Here is a 16,972-nt window from a genome sequence, read left to right as displayed (position 1 = left end):
TTCAAATTAGTAAGAGGAAATAATGAATTTAGCCTAGTTCCACTCCATATATATCATTAATGCTTCAATATCCTTCCAATGTATTGAATTCAGGGTTGAGAATGAAATATTTACGAGAATTGTGGTCAATTTAATTTTTGTGATAGTTAGCTAATAACAAAAATTTGAATGACAGACTTATTTGCTAGATATAAAGCGAATAATAGTAATCTACTAATCAAATATTAGGATATTTATTGATTAAATACCTTAACAAACGCAATTTAAGCCCCAATTTTTCTGAATCTTCTTCTCAACTTCTTTGTCAAAAATTTGAAAAGTTTGAGCAAAAATACAAACCGAAAAAATGAGAATTAATTCATGCCTTTCTTGTAAATCTCTCTGATTGGTCCTAATTAGTATTATTCACTTGTTTGGGGCGAAATTAACGAATTGATTTCTTTATGTTCAATTTTCATAGCCTTTCAAATGCCATCTTATATTTTATTTCGGACTTTATTTTCTCATTACGATATTAATTAAGCTGTTATAAAGCATACAAGTGAAACAATTGGTTGACGTTAAGGTTCATTAAATTGAGAGGAATAGATTAATTCAAAATATAAACAATTCAACTAAATTAGATGTCTCATTTTCATTTTGAACCTTAATACATTTATTCTACTTGATTTTTCTTTCTAGTTTATACAATTCAGAGTGTCCGAACAAACAGCAGATTGAATATTCCCAAATTTACCGGCCCGAGACCAGTAAAGGGAGTATTTAGTTAATTTAACAGAGTAATGCATTGTCAAGATAAAGGGCCCATCATTCATTTATTCACAAACCTAATCAAATTATTGTGTGAAAACCGTAATTTCATCTTGATTTTATAAATCTCTTCTTCACTGATCCAAAACAAGCTTGTTTAACAATTAAAGAGAAAATTCATACAGAGAACTCATTTGTACATCGTTCCAAAGCAGAAAACAATTCGAAAATCATAATAGATGAGATTTTTGATATTTAATTTCAGTTTTTATATCAAATAAAAGTCAATCAATCAAAAGTCGTATTCTTCAACTCTATGACAGATAAAATACTCATTTATTTAACTATTCTCCATTTTTAAAACACAATTTTTTTGTGGCAAAAAAACCTAAAGCCAAAGTGAAGAAGAGACCAAATTTATAAATCAATGTTTCCTAACATGGCTAGGCGTCCGATCATTTAACTACTTTTTTACTTTTTAAAAATTTTTTTTTTAGATATTAATATCCACTAAAGAAGAGAAACAAAATTGATATGTCAATCCATGATTTAATTCGTAAGAAAACATTTAATTACCAAAAAACAACTTTTTATTTAATTTTTTTATCAAAACTATGAGTTTGATATAAATCCCACAAGCATTTAATTCAAATATTATAGATCATTAAGGAACCATATCCAGGATTTTTTAAATAACAATTTAATTTAATTTTACTTATTCATGATAAAATACTCTCATTTCGTATAATTAATTTGAATAATTCAAGGGCATCCTTATTTCCTATTAAAAAAGAGGTCCAAAAAAGGCTATCAAAAATTACAGGCTTTTTCAATTGAATTTGCGTTAGTTCAAAAGATATTTTTGACATTTGCTATTTTTAAAATCTTAAAACATTTATTCTCAGTAACAAGCCATGATAAAAAAGGGCTACTTTTCATCTAAAAAATTTTTGAATATATCTTTCAATTTTTTTAGGATTCAGAACAAAGCGGTTTTACGTTAGAAATTTGATAACTGGTCTTTTTGATTGCATATATTCTCCATATGGGTATTTAATAAAAGGGAAATATCGCTTGGATCGAAGTATCCACAATATTCCTCACATTTGTAGATACATCTTCCGTTTTGATCATCAAATTCGTTATTAGATTCATCTGATTTGTCACCAGATTTGGATTTTTTCTCCTTTAAATAGGGGTGAATGATGTCCCAATTCTCCGTAAACCAACAAAGGAGAGCAGATCTGTTTCTTCGAGCTAATCTGTCAAGTTTAATTTTGTGTTTTTCAATAATTACATTTGCAATTGATATGAGCATCATCGATGTTACATGAGAACCAAAGTACCTGTCTATATACGATGCAACATATTCAACTTTTTCACCATTGAACTTTATTCTCCTTTGGATCTTTTCATAATCTCTCTGGCATTGGGGTGTCCGTTTCCTATGCTTCAATGCTGGATTTGCGTAGCTGAGGTAGCTCACTGTTCTCTGCGACATTGAAAATAAATAATGAATTTTTTTTTCAAAACTACAATTGAATTAATTAATTTCATCCACTTTTGTGAAATATTTTATTGTACTATGTATTATTAACAACTTTGCCGATAAACATTATTTTTATATTTCTTCATCAAATGCAAAGAACGATTGTTATAGACCGAAAATAGATTTTTTCGGTTTTCTCTTCAAATAATTGAAAGAATGATACTATTATAGGTTTATTATATTATATAGCATATAATCATGCTATAGCAGAAAATTATAAGTTTTGAGAAGATTGAATATAACACAAATAAATTTGAAGGTAAGTTAAATTGCTTGTTGTTTTTAATGGCTATTTAATGAGAAATCCAATATTGCAAAATTCAAATTGAATGATTGAAAGAACAGAAAAAGTCATTCAATTCAATTTCGAATATGTTTCATTGTATTTATAATTATTTGGCAAATAAGATATTTAAACTTGATTTTTGAAGGAAAATTCACAAAATTGAATGAATTCAAATAATTTTTATTCAAAAATAAACTAGTTATTTGAGTTTAATACTAATTATCTATTCAAACTACAAAGTTTGTAATTTAAAATATTTTGTGAGATCAGATTGAATTAATTCAAGGTTCTTTTTAATTAATATTCATGACCATATTACGCATTTTCGAACATTCTAAACCAAATATATAAAAATGGGAGACGAATGTTAAATTTGCTAGACATGGGGGAGTTGTCTGCAAAGTTTTAGCTCTTATCTCTAACAAAAAATTAATTTTTAAAAAAAAGACCGAATACGTTTCGCAGCGAGAAAAAAATAAAAGGCAAGATAGAATTTTCTAGACATAAAGAAGTTGTTTACCGAGTTTTAGCTCTTATCTCTAACAAAAATTAATTTTAAAAAAAAGACCGAATACGTTTCACAGCGAGAAAAAAAAAAGGCAAGATAGAATTTTCTAGACATAAAGAAGTTGTTTACCGAGTTTTAGCTCTTATCTCTAACAAAAAATTAATTTTTAAAAAAAAGACCGAATACGTTTCACAGCGAGAAAAAAATAAAAGGCAAGATAGAATTTTCTAAACATAAAGAAGTTGTTTACCGAGTTTTAGCTCTTATCTCTAACAAAAAATTAATTTTTAAAAAAAAGACCGAATACGTTTCACAGCGAGAAAAAAATAAAAGGCAAGATAGAATTTTCTAGACATAAAGAAGTTGTTTACCGAGTTTTAGCTCTTATCTCTAACAAAAAATTAATTTTTAAAAAAAAGACCGAATACGTTTCACAGCGAGAAAAAAATAAAAGGCAAGATAGAATTTTCTAGACATAAAGAAGTTGTTTACCGAGTTTTAGCTCTTATCTCTAACAAAAAATTAATTTTTAAAAAATGACCGAATACGTTTCACAGCGAGAAAAAAATAAAAGGCAAGATAGAATTTTCTAGACATAAAGAAGTTGTTTACCGAGTTTTAGCTCTTATCTCTAACAAAAAATTAATTTTTAAAAAAAAGACCGAATACGTTTCACAGCGAGAAAAAAATAAAAGGCAAGATAGAATTTTCTAGACATAAAGAAGTTGTTTACCGAGTTTTAGCTCTTATCTCTAACAAAAAATTAATTTTTAAAAAAAAGACCGAATACGTTTCACAGCGAGAAAAAAATAAAAGGCAAGATAGAATTTTCTAGACATAAAGAAGTTGTTTACCGAGTTTTAGCTCTTATCTCTAACAAAAAATTAATTTTTAAAAAAAAGACCGAATACGTTTCACAGCGAGAAAAAAATAAAAGGCAAGATAGAATTTTCTAGACATAAAGAAGTTGTTTACCGAGTTTTAGCTCTTATCTCTAACAAAAAATTAATTTTTTAAAAAAAGACCGAATACGTTTCACAGCGAGAAAAAAATAAAAGGCAAGATAGAATTTTCTAGACATAAAGAAGTTGTTTACCGAGTTTTAGCTCTTATCTCTAACAAAAAATTAATTTTTAAAAAAAAGACCGAATACGTTTCACAGCGAGAAAAAAATAAAAGGCAAGATAGAATTTTCTAGACATAAAGAAGTTGTTTACCGAGTTTTAGCTCTTATCTCTAACAAAAAATTAATTTTAAAAAAAAAGACCGAATACGTTTCACAGCGAGAAAAAAATAAAAGGCAAGATAGAATTTTCTAGACATAAAGAAGTTGTTTACCGAGTTTTAGCTCTTATCTCTAACAAAAAATTAATTTTTAAAAAAAAAGACCGAATACGTTTCACAGCGAGAAAAAAATAAAAGGCAAGATAGAATTTTCTAGACATAAAGAAGTTGTTTACCGAGTTTTAGCTCTTATCTCTAACAAAAAATTAATTTTTAAAAAAAAGACCGAATACGTTTCACAGCGAGAAAAAAATAAAAGGCAAGATAGAATTTTCTAGACATAAAGAAGTTGTTTACCGAGTTTTAGCTCTTATCTCTAACAAAAAATTAATTTTTAAAAAAATGACCGAATACGTTTCACAGCGAGAAAAAAATAAAAGGCAAGATAGAATTTTCTAGACATAAAGAAGTTGTTTACCGAGTTTTAGCTCTTATCTCTAACAAAAAATTAATTTTTAAAAAAATGACCGAATACGTTTCACAGCGAGAAAAAAAATAAAAGGCAAGATAGAATTTTCTAGACATAAAGAAGTTGTTTACCGAGTTTTAGCTCTTATCTCTAACAAAAAATTAATTTTTAAAAAAAAAGACCGAATACGTTTCACAGCGAGAAAAAAATAAAAGGCAAGATAGAATTTTCTAGACATAAAGAAGTTGTTTACCGAGTTTTAGCTCTTATCTCTAACAAAAAATTAATTTTTAAAAAAAAGACCGAATACGTTTCACAGCGAGAAAAAAATAAAAGGCAAGATAGAATTTTCTAGACATAAAGAAGTTGTTTACCGAGTTTTAGCTCTTATCTCTAACAAAAAATTAATTTTTAAAAAAAGACCGAATACGTTTCACAGCGAGAAAAAAATAAAAGGCAAGATAGAATTTTCTAGACATAAAGAAGTTGTTTACCGAGTTTTAGCTCTTATCTCTAACAAAAAATTAATTTTTAAAAAAAAGACCGAATACGTTTCACAGCGAGAAAAAAATAAAAGGCAAGATAGAATTTTCTAGACATAAAGAAGTTGTTTACCGAGTTTTAGCTCTTATCTCTAACAAAAAATTAATTTTTAAAAAAAAGACCGAATACGTTTCACAGCGAGAAAAAAATAAAAGGCAAGATAGAATTTTCTAGACATAAAGAAGTTGTTTACCGAGTTTTAGCTCTTATCTCTAACAAAAAATTAATTTTTAAAAAAATGACCGAATACGTTTCACAGCGAGAAAAAAAATAAAAGGCAAGATAGAATTTTCTAGACATAAAGAAGTTGTTTACCGAGTTTTTAGCTCTTATCTCTAACAAAAAATTAATTTTTAAAAAAATGACCGAATACGTTTCACAGCGAGAAAAAAATAAAAGGCAAGATAGAATTTTCTAGACATAAAGAAGTTGTTTACCGAGTTTAGCTCTTATCTCTAACAAAAAATTAATTTTTAAAAAAAAGACCGAATACGTTTCACAGCGAGAAAAAAATAAAAGGCAAGATAGAATTTTCTAAGACATAAAGAAGTTGTTTACCGAGTTTTAGCTCTTATCTCTAACAAAAAATTAATTTTTAAAAAAAAGACGCGAATACGTTTCACAGCGAGAAAAAAATAAAAGGCAAGATAGAATTTTCTAAACATAAAGAAGTTGTTTACCGAGTTTTAGCTCTTATCTCTAACAAAAAATTAATTTTTAAAAAAAGACCGAATACGTTTCACAGCGAGAAAAAAATAAAAGGCAAGATAGAATTTTCTAGACATAAAGAAGTTGTTTACCGAGTTTTAGCTCTTATCTCTAACAAAAAATTAATTTTTAAAAAAAAGACACGAATACGTTTCACAGCGAGAAAAAAATAAAAGGCAAGATAGAATTTTCTAGACATAAAGAAGTTGTTTACCGAGTTTTAGCTCTTATCTCTAACAAAAAATTAATTTTTAAAAAAAAGACCGAATACGTTTCACAGCGAGAAAAAAATAAAAGGCAAGATAGAATTTTCTAGACATAAAGAAGTTGTTTACCGAGTTTTAGCTCTTATCTCTAACAAAAAATTAATTTTTTAAAAAAAGACCGAATACGTTTCACAGCGAGAAAAAATAAAAGGCAAGATAGAATTTTCTAGACATAAAGAAGTTGTTTACCGAGTTTTAGCTCTTATCTCTAACAAAAAATTAATTTTTAAAAAAAAGACCGAATACGTTTCACAGCGAGAAAAAAATAAAAGGCAAGATAGAATTTTCTATACATAAAGAAGTTGTCTACCAAGTGTCAGCTGTTACTTCTTCTCAATACTGAGTAGTATATGTTGAAGGGTTGTGTGACTTTTTTTGTAAACGTAAGAATTCATACAATATAGAACGATTTTGTATCATTTATTTTAACATATGAAGTAAAAAATGTATGATTCTTACGGTTTTTATTCTTACGTTTTTGAATAAATCAAGATTTAAAAAATTTTCAAAATTGTAAGAAAAAAAAAAAAAAAAAAAAAAAAAAGGTACTGGGGCTTCCAGGCGCGTTGCGCCCTCTAGCCCCCGGAGAAATCTTTAGTCTTAAATTGTTTTTTTATTCGGTATATTCTGAATCTTGAATGTCTTGGAAATTTTCTTCTTCTTCGCTCTCTGAGGTGAGAATTTCTTCGACTTCTTCTTCTTCTTCGCCATTGGGAGCAACAAATCCTGCGATGAAAACTTTGTATATACCTTCTTGAGGAGTCTCTATGATGAAAGTCGTATTGTTGAGGAAATGGAACTCGACATCTTGAACAAATTGGCAACTGCTGTGTGTGAATTTTGCAATTGTGAGAGGCTTTCCTTTATAGCCCTTGGGAAAGCTTGAGATAGTTACTGTTCCTCCATATGGAACTCTGGCAGGAATATCTAAAGCAACAGTTGTTATAACGTGGAAATTGTCTACGAATTGAGGCATAGGTTCAATGCAGTATAGTCGTTTTGACTGTTGTCTTTTGTGTAGAAATATAAATAGAATGACCTTTCACCATGTTCATTCAATTCTTCCAAATAATTGTATGAATTTGGATATAAACGGACAAATTCAGCAACTTTAACTTCTTGTAAATGCTTCTGCAAGTTCTTTGGAAACAAGTGAATGAACTGGTCAATAGCTTGCAACGCTATGAGATTGGCAGTAACGGGTAAATATGAAGCAAACATGTCAACAAGTACGCCAGGGTCTTTTATTTCGTTTTCAAGAGGCTGAATGGCATCCATGACAGCTTGAAACATCTCGTTATAATCTCGATTGTCTTCTGAACCCCACTGTTCATTTAACTTATCTAACAATTCGAACCTTTTCTGTGCGTATTTTCTACGAACTTTCTCTGAAAGAGGAGTGTCGCTATCTTGTGTGTCTTGAATTTGAGACTTAAATTGTTTGCAAAGGCGAGATATCGTGTTTGCGACCTAGTGGTCATTGCAGAATGTGTTTCTGTATGTTCGATTGGATGTGTTTCTGTATTTTCGGGTGGTTGTGTTTCTGTATTTTCGATTGGAGTCTGATTGGTATGAACTTCTTCTGAAAATGCTTCTGTTCCGATAGTTGTTGTTGCCTGACCTGTTGGCTGAGCTGTTTCTTTGTGCAAATGCATATTGTCCACAATTTGTCTTGAATTGTATGAGGAACTTGCTTTGGTATTATAGGAGGTCGTAAGGGTTTTGAGAATGGTGAGACATAAGTTGTAGGAACTTTAACTGCAGAGGTAGTCGACAAATTGTTTGCGACACTTTTTCTTCCTTCCATTATGAAAAATAAACTGTTTTTTCGGACTACTCATAGAAAAGTTTAAAATAAACCGTTTTCGTCAACGGTAACCCCCTCTATTTTTTTATTTTATTTAATAGTTACCGTTGGCAAACCGTTCCATCTCAAATATTGAATGAACTATAAACGTTTTTTGTTTTCTATATATACTTTTTTGTCCAACGGTAAAACTTTTTACACAGGATGGTTTACACGTCACTTGTCTTTTTTAGAGCATACAATAGTATAACTTTGTCCGGACAAGTAAGGGTCTATCGTCGCTACAGGAAAAGTTACGGGCGTTCCAAGGAAGTATACTTTGAGAAGACTTTCCCCCTTATAGAATGAGATAGGACGGTTATTTTACAAAACTGACAACACTTTGACCGAGTAGTTTTTTGTGCTGAACAAAAAGTGTCATATAAACATCTGTCGAAAACCGCTTTTTAACTTCACTTAAAATGCCACGTAAGCTACGTAAGAATATACGTAAGAGGAAGGAGCATTGAAACATCCAATAGTAAAACTGACACCACAACAACAGTTGCAACAACAAATGCTGAATGACCCCACTATGTTGCAACAAATGTCAAGCAATCCTATGCTTTTAAACCGAGTTGTTGGTGCACAGAGTGGAGGTTTAAGAGCGGCACTTTTAGCGAAAATGGCAGGCTATGGTGGAGCTGCAGACGGAACAGCTTATAACCCTCAAAGTCAAATGAATTTGAGTTCACTCAAAAATCAAATAACAGATGTCAAAAAGTCAAACATAGACATACAGAAACAAATAAGTGAAAACGAAAAGAAACTAGAATATGACAGACACACAAAGAAACTCAATGAGTTAAACGTAGAGAAAAAGAAGAAAGAAGAACAACTGAAAGAACTAAGTACAGAGGAATATGCGAAAAAAGTGTCAGAAAAAGCAGCAGAAGTAGCAAAAATGGAACAAGATGTTATAAATTTGAAAAACCATACTACTCAATATAAAGTACTGAAAGATGAAGAGATAAAACAAAAAGCCCTGAAGACATATATGGATAGCGATGAGTATAAAAAAGAAGTTGAAGCAAATGTAAAGGCAGAAAAACTTTTACAGTTGCAAAACCAAACCGTACAGTATGAAAACTTAGCACAAGAAAGTAAAAATAACGACGCAGCCATGCAAAGGCAATGAAAAGCGCAGAATATATAAAAGCTAACAATGACTGGTTAGATGCCCAAGCCAACGCTAAAGCAGCCCAACTTCATAGGGTCAATAAGGACAAAAATACAAGCGGATGAAGACAGTTCAAATGAAGCTTTAACAAATGCTGACTTTAAGAACGCCTTCGAAGCTCTTCATAGTAAGGTGAAACAAGTGAACGACTTCTCATCTGGAAAGAAACTGAAGTCTGAAGGTTTCGACAAAGAGTTAAAGAAGTAGCACAAAATATGACGAAAATAACAGATGCAGCAACGAGACAGGCAGTTCAAAGTGCCTATGACGCCGTTAGAGCAACTGTTTGGAAAGTCAAGAAAAAGAGTTACAACAGACCAAAACAGACCTAGTAAATGCTTTCTTAAAACGAAAAGTCAGGTAGGACATTACGCTGCAGATGGAACATATGTGCCAGCTGGTGGAACTTATATACCACCAAACCCTCCAAGAGAAGCACCTGCACCAGGACTACCTAACACATTTACATCGTCACATGGACATAGACACAGGCATGCACCAAAACCAACACAACAACCAACAGTTCAAAACCCTGCACAACAACAACAACAACAACCAACACAACAACCAACAGTTCAAAATCCAGCACAACCAACAGTTCAAAACCCTGCACAACAACAACCACAAACAGAGCAAGGACATAAAAGAAGTAGAGAACAAGGAAACCAAGAATTCTTAAAAATGCTTAAAGAAGAGTGTGGTTTCCCAGATAGTATTGACTTTAGTGACAGATATAAAGAAGCTATTGGAAAGTTCAAGGAGGAAATACTGACCCGAACCTATTTAGCTTTATGGCTCAGCACCAAAACGGATATAATCTCAAACCTGGAAAATACAAGCTCGCTAAGGGATATGATTTAATAGCATATCATCCAAATGACATGGATGAATTTACTCCGAGATTTTGATGTCAGAGCTAAATGACAATTCAACTTCGTCATGAAACGCGTAAAAAATAGAGACGGAACGAAAGAACAAAGCTTATGAATGCGGATGACGTAGATAGGGAAATTGTTGAAAACGGTCTCGGAATATATGAAATGCCAGCAGATGAGGTACAAGAAACTCCACAGGAAGAACTAGTTCAGATACAACCAGCCATGGAAGAAATAGTTCAGCAACAACAGCTAGAAGAGCCTGAAGGAAACGAACAAGTCACTCCTTTGGAAACTAACTTCACAGAACTAGATGAAGATTTGGAACAGCCGAAAAATCTTGACCCTCAACAAGAGTATGCGGAGAATATGGAATATTTCCAAGAGTCTAAAAAAAATTCGGCTGACATAGTAGAAGAATATCGAAAAATGTTTGCCGACATACAAAAGACTCCAACACCAGATGAAAATATTCAGCATAGAATGGAAGCACTGAAAGAAAATGTACACAAATACAACAACCCTTTTTACTTACGAGCATTTAACGTTCAATCTTCGGATGAACTCGGTGAAGATAAAAGGTTAAATTTCAAGAAAACATATAGAAATGAAACATTGTTTAAAGTTCATTCAGAACCTAACCAAGATGGAAACAAACCTACTTTTGTTTCTGCAGACGATGGAACTACAATGAGATGGGGTCATAAAGCTAATCCGGATAGGTGGTTCATAAACTTACAACCTCAATTCCAAGAAGTTGTAGACGCAATGGAAGTCAATGGTGAACGAGACATAGCTGGTATTTTAAGCGCGGCTTTAATGCCATTGAAAGATATGAAAGATGCAGATATTTTGGACCAGTATGAAATGAACATGGCTGATGGAAATATAACACCTGACGTTCTAGAACATTTATCTCAAAGAACTACACAGAACCATAGAGATGGTATATTTGGTGAAGAGTTTAGAAAGAAAGTTAGGGAGGGAGAAGGAAGAGAACCTATTGTACATGACCTTGCAAACGAAAGTTTACAAAATGTCATAAAAACTTACTTTGCAGACAATGAACCGAGAAGGGATGAATATTTAAGAAAACTCAAATGGACAGTACCAAATGAAATGTTAGTATTGAAAAACATGTTCCTTGACAAAATAAAACCAACTCCAGAAATAAATGACGAAAGACTGAAAGATTGGGTAAAAGCTTTCCCATTCACAAAAGATATTGTTGGTAACATGGAAAGAAAACCAGAATGGCTACAAAAACATATATTTGGAAACGAGCTTATTCCATATGGACAAGCTCTGTTTGAAGAGCTTGAACCGGAAACTCAGGAAAGAGTCATGCAAACAATACGCGAAGACTCAAATACAGACTATGACAAACTCTTTCTAGGATATAGGTTACCTGAGATGGGCGACCAGAGCCAAAAGGCAAAAAGGACATGGGAAATTTGCAACATACTAGATGAACATAATGCAAAGATGCAACAACTTCAAGCAGAGGGCAATGAAGGAAAAAGAAGAGTTAAAAACTCAGTCAGGAAGAAAGTAAAGCTTGGTCCACGTGGGTTCTATTATGACATATAAATCCAACTATTCTATATTTTTACTCATATGAAATGTACGCCGCTCAGAATATAACGCCAACAGTTTTGGATGCTATGAATGGAAATGTTTCCGAATGGTATAACGAATGCGACAATGCCATTAGAAGGTCAGAAATAGTTCCTGGAACTTACGAATATACAACTGCTGTTTCTTATGGAAACGTAGGTGAGTTTGGAGAAGGTTCTTCAACAACAGTAGATATTGCTTGCGACAGGTTTCATATAATTTCTATTGACAACTCTTTCTTATACGTGGAACAAGACATTGAAATAAAACCTTCTGCCAAGTTGTCTGACAAGAAAGGTTGCAATGGAATTTTCTATGTCGGATACCAATATGCTCCAGAAGTTTTCATGGGATATAAGATATATTCTAACTCTGACTTAGTTCAAACAGTAACATGGGCAAACTATGAATGGTTCGCTTTGAGAAACTCAGTACAACCACAAGCTAGAGAACAAACAGACCAGTATGCAACTATTGAGAAAATAAGAAGACTTGACCCTAACGTTCCAGGAGTTTATGTTAACCTTTCTGGAAAATGCAGCAGCAGTAACCAAAGTAAAATTGAAACTTAGAGTTCCTTTGTCATCTTTCCTCATCTTCAGGTTTTTAAGATACTTGCCAAACTGGGCAGGAAAAATTTCTATCGAACTTACTCCAAGCAAAAATAACTTAGTCATTGCACCAACACAAGACCCATTCACTCTTACAGAAGTAGTGGGAACAAATAAAATGTCATTCGCCGACTTTTGCAAAAACAAAGTTGACTTAGACTTTGGTTTCTCAAACCTCAACACTGAAGTAAACTATTATTTCAATGCTGCTGGAGATGCTTGGGACCCAGTTAAGTTCACATGCGAAAAATTTGAATGCAAGAGAATAGAAAGCAGACTTGCAGTCTATATGTTGGACCCAGATATTTCAAATGCTTTAGCTGCCAAATATATTGCAGTTCCACTTATGTTCCCTATACACCAAATATCTGTCAAAGACTTTGCAGGTGAAGTTGGAAACCAAAGTGCTGACCCAGGTGCAAGAACAGATATTGCCTTAACAACTGCAATGAAACATGCAGATACTATGTTTGTACTGTTCAGACGAACTATAAATGACTATTCTTTTTCTACAACCCCTGGTATTAAATATCATATAAACATAGATGGCAAATATTATCCAAGAGAAGAATATTCTACAGTTGAGGATATGAGGTCATACAACTTGACATTAGATGCTATGAACTTTAACAACAACTTCACAACAACCATTAACCCTGAAATGCAAAGTTCTATTATGCCATATGTGAAAGTATGGACCTCATACAGGAGGTCAAAAAACTCAATATACAAATGGAGACCGTTCAAACTTTTGGCTTGGCATTCCATTTGCTGACTCAGAAGACTTTATGGGTGGTATTTCAACTGTTGGTACAGTTCAAATACAATATACTGGTGACAGAGACGGTCCAATGAATTGAAAGCAAAGAAGTTTACAAAACCAATAGCACTTTTCACGGAAGATGCTCTTTTGAAGATTCGTTCGATGAAACCTGCTGGGGCTCCTCAGATTGGCATAACGACAGCTTCCATCGAGCAGATTTTGGCAGCAGGTCAGTAAGTTGTTCTTGAACTGACTTCTCTCCGTCAAATATTGACAGTACGCCAGTTTTGACATAAAATTGTATTATAAACTTACCTTTAGAAATATCGGTCAGTTGTTGTTATATTTTTGTCTGCTTCAAGAACTTTCACCATCTCAGTTATACCAACTTTCTTTGCTTTATGAAAATATTTGGTTCAGCAAAGACTGCTATTCTATAACATTTTCCATTGTTTGTTAAAGAACTATTCTGTCAATGAACTTGTATTGTTTGTGTGTGTAAACTTTGTTTTGCTTCAATTCGAAGAGATACTCAAATACGTCCATCTTTTTATTCTAAGTAAAATGTCATTTCCGAAAAATAGAAGCGTAAGTGTTTCAAAAGGTTTAATGGCGGTGGCAGATGTGAAGTTAAATTCACCAACTCAAACAAACAGTCAAAGTGTTGTTGTCAATGTCAAAGAAAGAGATGTTGAAGTGGGGAAACCATACGAAGACGAAGATGGTATAACAATGTTCCTGTAAAAGAACAACCAACATACCCTGAAGTTAGCAGAGACTTAAGTTCTGTTGCAGATATTCGAAACGACTACCAACAACTTAAAGACAAACTTAAAACTCAGGAGAAGATTTGTCAAGCTTTAGGTATAATGTTAAACTTGGTCGAACACAACCCTGTAAAAGTGAACTCATATGTCATGCACCTCATGAAGTTTTGAAAGAACTATTGAAACTTTTGACAGAGGCAGACGATATAAACATCAAAGAAATAGAACCCGACATTGCTTGCTGTGGTGTTTCATATAATGTCATTGACAAGATATACGTTATGAAAGGAGGTGAAACGTTGAACTTAAAATATAGTTTCCCAGACGTTATAAAAATATTTGACGACCACAACATTTCATTAAAGTTTATTTGCTAAGTAAATGGCAGAAGATATATGGTTTATACTATTACGACTAAAAACCCTGAGTCATATAATTCTATAACAACAAACTTACAAAGTCCTCAAGGACAGTATTGTAAACTAACTTTAAACACAATGACGACTAAAGCCTGTTTTGCTCTTTTGACACCAGAAGACTTTATTGTTGTGAATGGTAAAAAATACTCCTTTGAAGATACTTACTCAGATATACCACCAACAGGTTTTGTTGACTTATTTAATACTTTAAGTACGGGTGTAACATGTGCTGCAACTAGAGCAGGTTTCATTATGTTTGGATGTCCGACTGAGTTTACTATAAACAATATGAGCTATAATACAAAACTTATTTCTGGTTTTTACTACCAACAGTTTCCTATAACAGGAAAAGGTGTCATACAAGGAATGTCTATTCCATTGACTTTAAGCACACCAATCTTATATATTGTTTCAAACTTAGGTTCAAAGTGTTATTCGAATGTCGACAGAAACTATTATGACCAAAAGATACTTATGCGTATAAACAATACTTTCTCTGCTGGTTTGCCTATTGTTCATTCGAATGCAGAATTTTCAGCTTTAGTAAACTCAAACACTTTAGCAAACATAAACTTAACCTTAGTTGACGCAAACTTTGTTCCTGTAAAACTTTTATGTCCTATGTATTTGTCAATGACGGCAGAAAGTTTCGAATTGGAAGATGCAACTGGTGAAAGTATTGTATTACAAGAACAACTTCAACAACAAATAGCTCAAGAACAACAAATGCAACAAATGGAACAACAAAGTCAAGAATAAAAAAATATTATTTTTTTATTTTTATAAAAATGTACAGAATAGATGTTTCAGATTTTTATGACTTCCAAGCATTCAGAAATATGTGTCCATTTAGAGACTATAACAAAGCAGTCGAGAATTTGAAACGTTTAGTCATTTATGTCGACTCTGCCCCAGAATGTTATGTCATGAAAGAATGGGATGTTGTCTTTAACAAACCAAGAGCAACAATAGTTTCAGAACAAGAATGTAGACAGAAACTTAAGAAAATAAAAGTCGTACAAGTTGGTGAAGATGTTAGATGCTTGGGATATCTTATTGTCAAAGTTAGAAGATTTTTCAGTTCGAGGTATAAAGTTCTATACACCTTCTCCAAACTTCTATTCTATCTTCACTGGATATAAATATGAACAAGTAGAATGGAAAGAAAATATTATAGAAGCTTGGTTAGACCATGTCAAAGAAATTATATGCAATGGAAACGAAAAGTCTATGAGTATATCTTATGTTGGTTTGCAAACATCTTACAACATCCAAGTGCTAAAAATGAAACTGCTCTCATTATAATTGGAAAACAAGGAACAGGTAAGAATACTTTCTTTACAGATATTTTGTGCAAACTGTTAGAGGGCTATTCGAATCCGAATATGACAAACTTAGAAAACATCTGTGGCAAGTTTAACTCCTCAATCGAGAATATGAAACTTATAGTTTGCAATGAACTTCAAAGTATAGATACAACAAAAGTTTTGAACTCAGATGCTTTGAAGAGTCTTATAACAGACAAAGTTGGAGTTGTTGAAAGAAAGTATAAAGACCAAAGAGTTTGTGAAAATGTTGCAAACTTCATTATGGTTTCAAACAATGCTGTTCCGATGAAGTTAGAAAGTTCTGACAGAAGATATGTAGTTGTCAGAACGTCAGATTCTCATATGCAAGATACAGAATATTTTGACGACTTAGCAGAAACTTTGACATCTGACTTTTACAACCACTTGTTCTCATATTTCATGACATTAGATATTTCTAAGTTCAATCCAAGACAAATTCCATATACCGAAGAGAGACAAACATTGTTAGAAGCAAACAAGAGTGTATATGAACTGTTTATAGATGAAACTGACTTTGTGTCATTAGATGAAAGGTCATTGTACGATTCGTATAAACAGTATTGTCAAGAGTATGGTTATATGGCAGCGTCTAAACGTACATTCTTGGTAAATGTCAAAAATCTTTTAGATGTTCAGAACAGCGTATATACAAAGAAAAATTTTTATGAGTAAATTTAAAAAAAAATATTTTTTTATCCGATAGAAAAGATGGCAAAATTCATCTCAGTAAACAAGTACATGTCAGGACTTAAAGAAGAACTAGACCCATTCGCTTATTTGAATGTTTACTTCTACCATTTTGAAAAGTCTACATTTGACAAAGTTTGGAACATCGAACCAGTTAAGTTTGCTATTGTGACTAAAAATGGTGCGAAATTTGAAGACTTAGACATAGAAGGTTTGTTAACAGTCAAAGAAAATTTTGACAGAAGGTTCTCAAACCTTAAAGAAGGCAAAGCATACAAACTTGTTATACCTTATGAACCAAAGAAAGCAGACGACTATGAATATTATGAGTCTAAGATAGTTGAAGTTCAAGGTAAATTGGGTAAAAAGATTTTAGAGTCTAAGCCAGTGTTTGCTCCTAAAGAGGAAGAGAACATTGACATTGACCCAGAAATGTTCTAAAAATAAAATTTTATTTTTACATGTCAAATTTCTTTTTCTCTGGAACTGGTTCAGGTTCTTTTTCTCTTCTTCTACTTTCTTTTCTTTCTCTTTCTCTTCTTCTTCTTCTTCTTC

The 16,972-nt window shown here is 32.2% G+C and overlaps 6 protein-coding genes and 3 pseudogenes across 9 annotated transcripts, besides 2 other annotated features; 7 read left to right on the top strand and 2 right to left on the bottom strand.

The window, feature by feature from the left end:
- Positions 1 to 1,381: 1,381 nt before the first annotated feature.
- TVAGG3_0618870 (uncharacterized protein) lies at positions 1,382 to 2,273 on the bottom strand (the record flags this gene model as incomplete). The annotated part of the gene is made up of 1 exon (XM_001298300.2): positions 1,751 to 2,251. The coding sequence occupies one exon, from the start codon at positions 2,249 to 2,251 to the stop codon at positions 1,751 to 1,753; it is 501 nt and encodes a 166-aa protein (XP_001298301.1).
- Positions 2,274 to 2,403: 130 nt separating this feature from the next.
- Positions 2,404 to 3,240: a mobile genetic element.
- A 3,676-nt stretch (positions 3,241 to 6,916) lies between these two features.
- TVAGG3_0618850 (uncharacterized protein) lies at positions 6,917 to 7,279 on the bottom strand (the record flags this gene model as incomplete). The annotated part of the gene is made up of 1 exon (XM_051240293.1): positions 6,917 to 7,279. One exon carries the CDS (start codon positions 7,277 to 7,279, stop codon positions 6,917 to 6,919), a length of 363 nt encoding a protein of 120 aa, XP_051086880.1.
- Positions 7,280 to 8,103: 824 nt separating this feature from the next.
- Positions 8,104 to 16,972: part of a mobile genetic element that runs on past the window's edge.
- On the top strand, positions 8,572 to 9,456 carry TVAGG3_0618840 (annotated as a pseudogene). The gene has a single exon. A coding segment is annotated over exon 1 (885 nt).
- On the top strand, positions 10,430 to 11,231 carry TVAGG3_0618830 (protein of unknown function, DUF4106 family; the record flags this gene model as incomplete). The annotated part of the gene is made up of 1 exon (XM_051240292.1): positions 10,430 to 11,231. A coding segment is annotated over one exon (802 nt), but the record flags the coding sequence as incomplete, so codon positions are not given.
- Positions 11,618 to 11,794, top strand: TVAGG3_0618820 (protein of unknown function, DUF4106 family; the record flags this gene model as incomplete). Its single annotated transcript, XM_051240291.1, has 1 exon — positions 11,618 to 11,794. The coding sequence occupies one exon, from the start codon at positions 11,618 to 11,620 to the stop codon at positions 11,792 to 11,794; it is 177 nt and encodes a 58-aa protein (XP_051086878.1).
- On the top strand, positions 11,827 to 13,127 carry TVAGG3_0618810 (annotated as a pseudogene). Its single transcript has one exon. A coding segment is annotated over exon 1 (1,301 nt).
- Positions 14,748 to 15,140, top strand: TVAGG3_0618800 (uncharacterized protein; the record flags this gene model as incomplete). The annotated part of the gene is made up of 1 exon (XM_051240290.1): positions 14,748 to 15,140. One exon carries the CDS (start codon positions 14,748 to 14,750, stop codon positions 15,138 to 15,140), a length of 393 nt encoding a protein of 130 aa, XP_051086877.1.
- Positions 15,170 to 16,402, top strand: TVAGG3_0618790 (annotated as a pseudogene). Its single transcript has one exon. A coding segment is annotated over exon 1 (1,233 nt).
- Positions 16,439 to 16,858, top strand: TVAGG3_0618780 (protein of unknown function, DUF4108 family; the record flags this gene model as incomplete). The annotated part of the gene is made up of 1 exon (XM_051240289.1): positions 16,439 to 16,858. The coding sequence occupies one exon, from the start codon at positions 16,439 to 16,441 to the stop codon at positions 16,856 to 16,858; it is 420 nt and encodes a 139-aa protein (XP_051086876.1).

This window comes from Trichomonas vaginalis, chromosome III (assembly GCF_026262505.1).
Source record: "Trichomonas vaginalis G3 chromosome III, whole genome shotgun sequence".
NCBI lineage: Eukaryota > Parabasalia > Trichomonadida > Trichomonadidae > Trichomonas > Trichomonas vaginalis.
Note: the sequence above shows the minus strand (reverse complement) of the source record. Positions and strands in the feature narration are given on the sequence as shown.